This window comes from Babylonia areolata, chromosome 12, assembly GCF_041734735.1.
Source record: "Babylonia areolata isolate BAREFJ2019XMU chromosome 12, ASM4173473v1, whole genome shotgun sequence".
In the NCBI taxonomy this organism is placed as follows: domain Eukaryota; kingdom Metazoa; phylum Mollusca; class Gastropoda; order Neogastropoda; family Buccinidae; genus Babylonia; species Babylonia areolata.
In genome coordinates, this window is record NC_134887.1 from 24,376,833 (window position 1) to 24,389,383 (window position 12,551).

At 41.1% G+C, this 12,551-nt stretch overlaps 1 protein-coding gene across 1 annotated transcript in view; it reads right to left on the reverse strand.

Moving 5' to 3' along the window:
* LOC143288464 (mitogen-activated protein kinase 1-like) overlaps positions 1 to 12,551 on the reverse strand; it is a 187,997-nt gene that overhangs the window by 40,858 nt on the left and 134,588 nt on the right. Inside the window, exons 8-9 of the mRNA XM_076596985.1 lie at positions 9,202 to 9,280; positions 1,665 to 1,774 (exon numbers count right to left, since the gene is read on the reverse strand). Of these exons, the coding sequence (XP_076453100.1) occupies positions 1,665 to 1,774; positions 9,202 to 9,280 (189 nt within the window). The remainder of the gene's footprint in view (positions 1 to 1,664; positions 1,775 to 9,201; positions 9,281 to 12,551) is intronic.

A 12,551-nucleotide genomic window follows, 5' to 3' on the forward strand; every position in this document is an offset into this window, starting at 1 on the left:
TTTGTAGACCTGACTAAGGCCTTCGACACGGTGAACTGCTGTGGTCTGTGGAAGATCCTCCTAAAGTTTGGCTGCCCAGAGAGCCTAATCCAGCTGATTGCGTCATTCCACGATGGCATGCAGGCAAGAGTACAAGAAAATACTGACATGTCGGATCCGTTCCCTGTGATAAATGGAGTGAAGCAGGGCTGCGTCCCGGCACCCACACTGTTCTCCATTCTCTTCTCTGCCATGCTGATTGATGCCTTCCAAGACTGTGACCGGGGCATCTACATTCAGTTTCGCACAGATGGCAAACTTTTCAACTTGCGGCGACTCCACGCCAAGTCCAGTGTGTTTGAGGCACTACTGAGAGAGTTCCTCTTCGCTGATGACTGCGTGCTTGCTGCACACACCCATGAGGACATGCAGTTCATTATGGACAGGTTCTCAACCTCCTGCAGGAGCTTTGGACTCACCATCAGCCTCAGCAAGACCAAGTCCATGTACCAACCAGCAAGCTCACAGAACGCCAGTGCCCCCCCCACACCCCCACCTGCAATCAAGATCGATGACACAGAGATCAAGTCAGTCCACAAGTTTTGCTACCTGGGCAGCACCCTATGCAGTAACAGAGTCCTTGATGCAGAATTGACACTGCGCATCGCCAAGGCCAGCTCTGCCTTTGGCAGACTCAACAACAGGCTGTGGAACAACAAAGGCACCAGGCTCAGCACCAAAATCAAAACCTTCTGAGCTGTTGTGCTGACCACCTTGTTGTACTGCTGTGAAACATGGACGACATATCGCTGTCACATTCAACAACTTGAGCAGTTTCACCAGAGATGGCTATGAAAGATCCTCGGCATAAAGTGGCAAGATAGGGTCTCCAACCTCCAGGTCCTAGAGAGGAGTGGCCTGCCCAGCATTGAAAGCCTGCTGATCCAGTGCCAGCTGCGCTGGACAGGACATGTTGTCCGCATGACAGACAGCAGGATCTTGAAGATGCTACTGTATGGCTAGCTGAAGGAAGGCCACCACGAACTTGGAATACTCTGCAAGCGCTTCAAGGACACTTTGAAGACAAACCTCAAAGCCTGTGACATAGATATTGCTTCCTGGGAAACTGATGCCCTTGACCGCTCCCGCTGGAGGATGCTATGCTCTAGTGGCATAAAGACGTTTGAAAACAAGAGAACGCTGGCCATTAAGGAGAAGCGTGAGCGAAGGAAGCAGGACTCAACTTCTGGAGACGTTTTCCCTTGCAACACCCGTGGGAAGTGCTGTGCCTCTTCTCCCATATGAGGACACACACCGACAGATAAGCCTGCCTGCCTACTCATCCGTTGGTCCGATGGGAGACTCCATCAAAACAGAACAATAACCTCATCTTCTGGGTTTCAGTAGTGTTCCTGATTGGTGTGGGATAGTGGTAGGTCAAGTACCTCATCATCTAGGTTACAGTACTGTTTCTGATTGTGGAATGTCAATTCTGATCGCCAGGGTTACAGTACTATTCCAGAAAGAAGGACAGAGGTTCGAGTGGGGATGTGTGTGTGGGCGGAGGTTCAGATACCCTAGTGACGTAAATTACCTGAATCACAAGTGTCACAGTACTGCTCCAGATAGTGGAATGGGAGTGTTTGGGGGGAAGGAGTCAGTGGCCTCAGTGACAAATATATTACCTCATCACCAGGATCATAGTACTGCTCCAGGTAGGGGTGGGCCAGAGCCTGCTCCACATTGATCCTCTTGTTGGGGTTGAAGGTCAGCATCTTATCCAGCAGGTCAAGTGCTGGACACAGGAAACAGTCATCACTGTAGCACCCACAGCTTTCACCCTTTCAACATAATTCTTCACGATACAAAAAATTATTCTTGCTGTAGCAAGCGCTATAAAGGAAATACATTCTGACACAAATACAAGAATGTGGTATTGCTTTTCAAGTAGGCACTGTATACCTCATTCTCTGAACTGCTCTGATACATGTGGAGAGTATGTATTATCCTCCCATTTTAGTTAATATACTTACCATGTCTAGTCAAATTGATGCAAAGTAGGCTTTTTGGTTTGCTCTATTAGACCAAAATTTGTGGCAACTCAGTGATAAGATGTCTCGCTATTAATCTGCCATCTGCGAACCAATCAAATGCCATTTCCAGCCAGAGCTGATTACTCATTCTAATGGCCAACAAAGAAAGCCCCATATGAACTACAGTAAGAACCACTGGGACAGACGGGTGGGCTATCTATTTGACAAGATAAGTATATTTAACCAAACTGGGCAAACAGGGATTGACATACAAACTCCCCGTTTTGTTGTCATATACTGCACCGTGTCAAACTGATACACAATTCAAAGGAAAGGAGGAAGGCAATGCCTACTGGTTCACATGAGGAGCCCCTGTAACAATGACAGCTGTCTTAGCCACGACAAAGGAAATCCCGAGGAACCATCTGCCCTGATCATGCAGAATTCCTTGAGGTGGCAACTGATGAAAGGAATCTCTGAATGGCAGAAAGCTGCCTCCAAAACATGTCAAAGAAGCACGGAGTGCTGAAAGGTGACTGAAGTGGCAATACCCCTCCCCGCACCCCCTCCCCCCAGTTAAATTTAACGGTAGGCAGTGAGGGGCTGTGACGGACATGGTGAGGCAAAGAGTTCCATATTTGAACACCAGATGATGAAAAGACTCAACCACCGTGATTTTCTCTTTTGTATTTTGGGACGCGAAAGGTTAATAATAATAATAATAATGGATACTTGTTTAACACTTTCCTCTCTGAAAGGGAGCTCAAAGCGCTTTACAATAAACAAAACACGCATGCGCGCGCAATAACTTGCGAAAAAAAAAGATTTGATGCACAAAAACATTTCTTAGTCTCACACACACACACGTGCGTGTGTGCGCGAGTGAGGAGTCTGCGTGGATTATAACTGAATGTCATTGGAAAAGGATGGAAGGTCTGTGTATAGGCGTTTTCAAAAAGATGTGTTCTCAGACCAGTTTTTAAAGATTGAAATGAGGAAGAGTGGCGAAGATCATGAGGTAAACTGTTCCATACAGATGGAGCTGAATGAGAAAAAGGAAGAATCACAAAAGGATTGGGTTTTAACACGGGGAGTGAGTAGCCGCCGCAAATCGGAAGATGATCTGAATTGTTGTGGGGGTTTGTAGGTCTGAATGATTTCTCTAAAATACTGAGGGGAAGAGGACGTGGTTGCTGAAGTCCCAGTGACCTTGAAGCATTGCGTGTGGGGCAGGACTTGCCACGGATGACCTGCTCACAGGCCTTTGCCAGGCAGAGCAAGATAACGGACAAGTGGACCAGATCAAGCACTGCTGTCAATAACATTCCAAGCGAGCCAAAAGTGAACAGTACAAGCAGAAGTGTAGATAGCTGAGAGTCAGGCCAAAACCCAGAAGCAGATCATTTTTGTGACGATGATTTTGGGGTGAGTAATATTAAGGCGAATGAATGTTTCCTAGAGTCTTTTTCTTCATTATCCTTTTGTACCCTTAATGCAGAAAGTTTGTGGTCAATGTTAAATGAATTAGACATTGCATCTTGGATTGGCAAATATCATTTTGCTTTACTGGTTGAAACATTTACTGATTCAGTCCCCAAAACTCTATTCCCCACCCATGATATATTTGTTCACCCCAGAGTGAAAGTCTCAGACAGTATGCATGGTCGTCTGTGTGGTGGCACATTAGTTCTGGTCAGAAAAGAATTGAGTAAACACGTAGAGCAAGTGCCTTTAGAGTGAGACAACATAACTGTTCTAAAAATTTCAAGCACATTGTTTTGTCTGGACAAGGACTCTGTATTTATTGGTGCGTACTGGCCACCCAAATAGTCAAAATATTACGAAGATACTGATATCTACAATGGTGTAACGATGCTTGAAGACTGCATGCTGGATATTAACAGTCGTTATGGAGAGGTACCCATTATTGTGTGTGGCGACCTTAATTGAAGATCTGCTTCCAGGAATCATTGTTTGCAAAGTGTAGGCAGTTCAAAATTTTACCTTTGGTTGAATCTAAGCATGCAGCTGTCAAGTTGTCACTTCCATGTGCTCAGTTCCAGAATGATGTTGCTTCTGACAGTCAGTCATCTTTTTCTTTTTCCAAATATAAATGGGACCCTGAGAAAAGTGATTTATATTGTGATGTCATGTGTTCAGACTATATCACTGCTCTTATTAATGAAGCTTCACACTTTATTGAATGTGATATTGATCTTGCTCTTGCAAAATTTTGAAGCTGCGGGTGAATGTATGTTGAAAACTGTTTTTATCGGGGCTGAGAAGAGACAGGTTTGGTTTGACTTGGAATGCAGGCAAAGTAGAACAGTATTAAGACAACATTTGAGAAAGGTTGACAGATCAAATAGAGAAGAAGTCAGACTGAATTACAAACAAAAAAGACGTGAATATAAGGAGTTACTAAGACGAAAGAAACAGAATAATAAAGTTAATTTTATTCATGATTTACAAAATAATTTAAATAATTCAAAAGAAATTTTGGAACACCATTTCTTCAGTCAGACCGTGCTCGTCTTGTCAGACCAGTATTTCAAAGGAGCAGTGGATTAACCATTTTAAAGGTGTGTTTAGTTCTGACTCCACTGATGTAAATGAATCCACTGCTGAACCTGCTGTGATGTTTGTTAACGCACCATCTGATAATTTACTGAACTGTAGTATCTCTGAGTCTGAAATACAGAATGCGATCAGAGCTCTGAAAAGGAATGAATTGGCAGGTCCTGATGGCATCATTGGCGAATTTTACAAAAACAGTGTGGACTGCATTATGCCTTTTCTTGTTAAATACTTCAATCACACATTTGACAATGGTTTGTTTCCTCAAGAATGGTCTCTTGCAGTCATGCAGCCCCTACACAAAAAGGGCGACGCAAGTAATCCAGATAATTTTCGAGGCATTTCACTTTTGAATATATGTAACAAGATATACAGTTTTGTTCAGAACAAGCGAATCAGTAATTGGACTGAGGTGCATGGTCTGATTGGGGAAGAGCAGGCGGGGTTTAGAGCAGAACACAGTACAACTGACCACGTGTTTACACCGTATGCCATGGTACAAAAGCAGTTACTTAGACACAGAAGATTATATGTCGCATTTATTGATTTTAAAAAAAGCTTTTGATAGTGTTCCCCGGAGTAAATTATGGGTAATTTTTAAAAAGAATGGTTTAAACGGTAACATATTGTAGGCTTTGAAAAGTATGTACGAAGCAGTTAAAGCAAAGGTATGTACGAAATAGTTAAAGCAAAAGTACGAGTTGGTGGTGACTTCAGTTTTATATGTCCTCATGGCCTCAAACAAGGTGAAGTATGTTCTCCATTACTTTTTTTCTTTCTTTATTAATGAAATGACCTCAGATGTGCTTGCAGGTGGCATGCAAGGCATCCAGCTTTCTCCTGATTTTGTCCAGCTCTTGATCTTACTTTTTGCTGATGATGTAGCTCTACAATCTGATAGCCCAATCGGTCTTCAAAATCAGCTGAATATAATGCATGACACAGCAAAGCAACTTGATTTAATTGTCAACTGAGAAAAATCTAATGTGGTGGTGTTTAGAAATGGTGGCTACCTTGGTGCGAACGAAAGATGGCTCTATGGAAAAGAACTTTTGAAAATTGTGAATGTCTGTAAGTTGGTATCTTTATGTCAATCTGCCTTAGTTTTACAGCAACATTTGAAGATCTTGCAAGTCGTGCCAGAAAAGGAGTCGTTGCTATCATAAGAACACTCTGGGTAATTGGAGAACATTCCCCTGGTATCTTTTTTTAAATGTTTGACTGTCAGATACAACCTGTGTTGACATATGGTGATGAAATATGGGGAGTTACAAAAAATTTAGAATTAATCGAAGGTGTACATCTTTCTGTTTTAACTCTTTCATCCCTGCAACACGGTTTTCCGGTTTACATGATTTTTACCCTTCATTCCTGGAGGCCGGAAAACCGTGCAGCAGAGAATTCCCCCTTTCCTTCCTGCCGCCCGGAAAATCGGTTCTTGCGGTAAGCACTTTGAACTTCCTGCGAGTCGCGTCATCAGTGCGCGTCATCTATCCTTGACCAGGTCACTAGCGGGGCAGTGTTTATGAGTGGAATGGATGCCAGACACCCCCTTCCCCCTCCCTAGGCCATGGGAAAGTGGCTGCCACTTCATTCTTGCCGCTGTGCTGTGTAGACACACAGACACAGAAAAACAGAATGTGTAGAAAGTTTGGATTGTGACCAGTTTTCTGATGATGAGTTTTACAATGCTCTAACAGATAATGATTTCGATCTGTTTCAAATGAATAACAAGGAGAGAGTGCAATTTGCTGTCAGAAGCACAGATAGTGGGTGATGAAAAGTTCAAAAAGCAACAAGTGTGAAAATTGTGGTGTATACTTGTGCAGTAACTGGCATGACTGCTTCAAGGTATATCACACACGTGTCACCTTTGTGTGACATATTACGTGATGACTGTGACACAGACATGTGTATTTAGAGACAGTATCGTTTCTGAATAGTTTTTGTTCAAGAATTGTGTAGATAATGATCTGATTCTGGCTCAGTGACTGCTAGTGTAGTGAAAGGCATATATTCTCTTTGAGACAAAGTTCAAATAATTCATGTGATAAGGACAATAGCAGTGTAAATTGTGACAGTTTTTCGTGGATATGACTAGCAGTGTGGCACTGAGATACATATGAGGCACTACTTGGTGAGTACCTGCATGATGTGCATACTTTTCAAGCAAAACACTGTCCTGCATGTAGTACGTACTTGTATGCACTGTGTTTGATCCCAAAGTCACCTCTTTTATACCTGGGTGTCACCATAAATGTCACCCTATATTGTCAACAGGGTCTCAGACAACTTCTCACATCAATTCTGAACACAACAGTATATGATAATCTTAGTATACTGTAATGAGCCGTGTTACCGTAAGCCTCCAAAATAAGTACCCTGCTACATACTTTCTTTCTCTTCTCTAAATCCAGGAATGAAGGGAATACGCGAATGGTAGGGATCTCAGAACAAGGGGGAGTAATGGTTCATAGAAAAATAGGAACGAATGAGTTATAAAAAGTTTTAAGGTGTACATTCAAAAGAAACTGGTAGGTTTCCACTCTATGTGATGACTTATGTTAAATGTATTAAGTTTTGGTTACGTCTACTAAACTTAAGCAATGATCGGTTTCCCAAGAAAGCATACAATGTTACTACATCTGCAAACACAAAATTGTATCACATGGGCTTGTAGCATTAGAAATGTTTTGTACATGTATGGCTTTGGTTATGTATGGGAGGCACAAGGTGTTGGTAATGAATGTTTGTTTATTCATTCTTTTAAGCAACGTTTAATTGATTGCGCAAAGCAAAGTTGGCATTCCTCACTGCTGTCACATGAATTCTATCGAGTGTATACTGTTCACAACCAATCACTTTTAAGATCTCAGTACTTATTGGTCATGAAAAACTCTTTTGTATGTCGTCTATTTTCATAATTTCGAATCGGTATGTCAGATATAAATTGTCACTTTTTACAGTATAATCCTGTTCCTGGTGATAAGAGAATATGTACTTTTTGTCACACAGCCCTTGAAACAGAATGTCACTTTCTTTTTGTTCGTCCAGTTTATCAGACTCTAAGAGAAGAACATTTACCTGCTGAATACTACAGAAATCCAACCTTGTTCAAATTTTGCTGCTTTGATGTCCCGTGTGTCGCAATGCTTAGCTGTGAAGTTGTCATTTTTTTGTATGCAAGGCTTTTGGTGTGAGAGCGGAGCTTTTGAAATTGGACACAAGTGGATGAGTGTGGGTATGTGTTTTGTTGCACTGTGGTTATCCATCAACGTTTTCTCTCTCTCCCTCTCTTTTTTTCCCCAATTCTTGCAATTTGTAATTAATTTTTGCAAGTTTTGTCAGCTTATCAGCTTCAATTTTTGCATTTCACTTAAATCCAGGTGTGTGTCGCTGGTAACCAGTGAAGAGAATGCAGGAGATCAGTGATTTTGTCAGTCTTTTTGGTTCTAAAAATTAAACTTGCTGCTGCGTTTTGAACTATCTGGAGTTTATGAATAAAGTACTGGGGGCAACCAATGAGGAGCGAGTTCCAATAATCAAGTCTGGACAAGAGGTACAGTTCCAGATATGACATTACAACAGAGAAGGCGACTTTGTATTTGATTCTTTGCTTTATGGGTAACCAGTACAACTCTTTTAGAAGGGGTGTGCAGTGTGCAGATCTTTTTGCATAATAAATCATTTTGGCGGCGGAGTTTTGTACCTGCTGTACAATTTATGTCTGAGGAATGTTTGCGGACAACCGATGAGAAGAGAGTTGCGATAGTCTAATCTAAAGAGTATGCATGAACTAACTAGTGTTTTGGTTGTGTCGAGTGTGACGTAGTGGTGTATGGAGCTGATTCCTCTGAGTTCAAAAGTGAGCTGCTTGACAGGTTTTGCTATGTGATACTGCATGGAAATATCTTTATTGAAAAAAAAAAGCCAAGATCACAGACATGATCGGAGAATGAGATAGAAGAGTTTCTGAGATCGACAGTGGAAGGTAGGGAAGTGGCATCTACTGATGGAGGAAGGAGCATGAGGGCTTCAGTCTTACCATCCTTTAGTTTCAGTTTGTTTTCTGTCATCCAATTTTTCACTTCTGAGACACAATCTTGGAGAGTTTGAATAAGTGCGCACCTCATGTGCTTTCAGAATCCAGCAGCTGTTTGCCATGGTAGAGTGGGCACACAGGGTCATCTGCTTTCCCCAATTTCATCAAGTTTGTATTTGAGGGAAGAGGTTGTAAAAAGATCTTAGGATGAAGCTGACCCTCAGAGAAGCCATGTTCCATATGTCGCTCCAGCTGAGGCTCCTTTGGAGTGCATTTCCCCATGTTGTCCACTACCCTTACTGGCCTTCCTTCTAGACTCTTATCATCTTCCTTCTTGATCTCCTGTATGATAATGTCTCTTTTTGCTTTCCCCCTTGCCTTGGACCACCATTCTATCTTTGTCGATTCCAGGCCCGGTCTGTTGGTTATAGCGAGGTGTCTTATCAATGTGTTGCCATGAATTCTGGTCAAACAGAGCAAACCAACAGGCCTAGACTGTATCAGTTTGACATGATACAGTATATGACACCAAAATTCCAATTCATAAGATGTCAGATGAAATTCTCTTACCTTTGGGGTCTGCTTTTGGGTACATGCGTTTCCATGGCACCTTGGCTTTCAGGGGCAAGGACTGGATGTAACCTCTTGCCTGCAACAGCATGAAAGTCACATAATCATAAAAAAATTAATGTGTTATTTCAGGTGATATTAACTCATTCCAATGCATATTGTTATCACGATACTGCTCTGCATATTGCTTGCTTGCTGGATACTGCTACTGCAGTTTTAAACTTTAAAAATTTCCATGCCTCCAGTAGCTGTGAATGATCAAGATGAATGCGTCCCCTGACTTGCCTTAACCCTTTGGCTGCCTATGACACAAGATTGACATCCCTTTTGTTGCAATGTTATACGCCTATATGAACGGGACTCTCATATCCAATTTTCATTAGCAATTCACAAAACGACCTACTTTATTTCTCCCTATCTTTTAGAATGTTAAAGATTTTTTACGTCTCTTGGACTTGTATAGTCTGCACTGTATGACTCATAGGCAGTAGGAAATTCCCAAGTCACTTGCAGACATTGTATGACTCATAGGCAGTAGGAAATTCCCATGTCACTTGCAGGCATGGTAGGTCAAAATGGTGTTGTTGAGCAAAGATCAATCGATCATTTTTTGACAGTTGACAGCTTTAGAAGTGGCTTAGGAATTACTGAAAGATATGGACAGAGGGGAAGAAAGGCTGTGAAATGGCAAGGATGATGATTCAGGTGCAGATCTGGATTATGAAGTTAACAGTCACAACCCACTTTGTGACACAAGAGTGAAAGTAACAGTGATTAAGTTTTGTGTACAAGACTGATCAGTCTGTATCTACAGCAGGCCAGGAGTAAAGTGACAGTGAACACAGCAGGCCAGGAGTAAAGTGACAGTGAATGTGAACCAGTTGCCAAACAAGCACTGTCACTGTACATATGTAGCTAGAAATGGAGGGAGGATGAGTGGAGTTGTGGGGTGGGGGGGTGGGCAGTATCTGTTGGATGGATGCCAACACACAGCCAGCCATCCTCTTTTTCCATCAAGTTCCAAATCAACTCTGGGCCAAAGGCACCCAACGAAAACAAATTTGACTGGAAATCTTGGAATTAATTCAATAATTGTGAGCAAGAATTTTTAAACCACTTGATTTCATGGAATTTTTTTCTTTACTCAGATTTTCAACAACAATAACAACAATTATACAATGGAATTATAACAACCATCTGGCAATATTTCAAGATCTTTGTATTTGAGGAAGAAGTGCACTTTTCTGACACTTGGGTGGAAACCCCCCTTTCTAACTTGTCACACTGGAATGACAAAATTGTTAAATGTTTGGCAGGCATGGGGATAACAGCATGGTGTAAATTTTGACCACCGTAATCAGCCAATCTATTTTCTGTCACTAAGTTTTGAGCTATTTTTACACCAACCTCAATTGATTACATGCATGTGTCACAGTGGCATCTCAAACTCCAACATGTTGTTCTTGGGAAAGTATTTTCAACTTTTGTGATCAAAAGGGTAGTTCTGCCTTCACCTCTACACTCCATCTCGCTCACTATGATCAGCTTCGGATCCACTCTGTTTACGCATACCCAGATTCAAACACTCGACTGTTGGCCGCCGTTCTTTTCTCTGTCTCTGCCTTGCAATTGGAATGAACTTCCTCTTTCGCTTCGTCAAGTCTACACACTCAGCTCTTTCAAGTCTGGCCTTAAAACCCACCTCTTCCCAAAATAGCCTCCCTTCCCCGCCTCTTCCTTGTCTTCAATTTCTCCAGTTTTAGAGTTATGCATGTGTGTGATTGACTGGTGCGAAAGCGCTTTGATTTGTCTGTGCACAAGATTCAGTGCTATATAAATACCATTATTATTATTACTATTAAAACAGTATGTTCAGTTTATCAGAAGGCCAACTGAAGTTGATGCAAGTTCATTTGAAGTTTGAAGAGGCTCTCATTCATTCATCACTTACACTCTGGCATATTCTCAGAGTAAATTTTTGTTGAAAAGTCCTTTTTATCATGAACAATGTACACTTCATCTGTATGTATACATTTTCAACCATCCTCAAAGTTTCTGTCATCAAAATATACCTCATTTTTACCTCCAGGCCCAGCTGCAAAGAATGTATCATAGATGTCAGAGGTTTGAAATTCATTGCTGAGCTTACTCATTGTCTCAACTATTAAATGTCCAAATTTCATCGACTCTCTTTTGTTGTGTTTTTTTTTAAAAAAAAGAAAGAAATTTCTCAAATCTGTACACACATCCAGAATACAAATAAGCACATGCTTACAAATCGCCCAGCATTATGATAATCTGAGTAGTTTTAAACTAAAAGTGTCCTTCGCGTTTAATTTTTCCAAGTCTATTTCACCAATACTTGAATGCTGCTGCCTGGCTATCTTTCTTTTTTACCTGATGATGATGTGTTCAATTTTTATCATTTACTTATGCACCTCTGACCATTTCTGCTGTTTGCAAACTGTGTTAGTAAATACCACCTGCCCATGTACAAAGTCCTGTAATGAAAGACAGACAAGTTTACCCTTTATGAGTGAAAATTTTTAAGCATGGCCTAAGATCAATGAGTCTACTGTATCTTTCCGATCTCATTCATTCTTACATACCCTCACGCCAACTCCGCTCTTCTTCTGACACCTGCCTGCTTAGGATCCCCCTTGTTTGAACCAAGACGTATGACCACAAAGTTTTTCGTACGAAGCCCCCATTCTTTGGAATCAACTTCCTCAGCCTCTCCATCACTCATCTTCACTGCAGCCTTTCAAATCCAGTCTGAAGACCCAACTTTTCTCCTCCTGAATAATTCTCAACAGCTTATCCCTTTACAGTAAGAACTAAAATGATTATTAATAAGTGAGTGAGTTCAAGAGTTTCAGAATTTGTTAGGTTGTATTTTTGATTGTGTACTAATTATGATTGTGTGATATGTATCTGAGTGCATGGTTGGGTGTGTGCATGTGTGTGGGGAGGTTGGGGATGGGGGTTGGGGGTTGGGGTGAATAATTTACTAATGTTTGGTATCTTGTGTTCATTTTTTTTCCGTTTTGATATTTATGTGTGTGTTTTATTTGTAAACACTTACGGCTTATTTTCAAGATTAGGCATTAATACTCACAATTATGAGTTCAACAATATGCCAACACATATTCTACTAATACATCTTTATATTATATATGCCACATTCATGTGCACTTGAGTCAAATTAGCTAGAGCTCAAAGTCAAAAGACAGATTTTATTTTTAATTAGGTCAATAAGTTGGAATGTGGGATATTAACATGTTTGCAATAAAAAATATTTAAAAAAAATATTAATAAAAAGAAAGAAAAAAAGCTGGTCTGCACATATG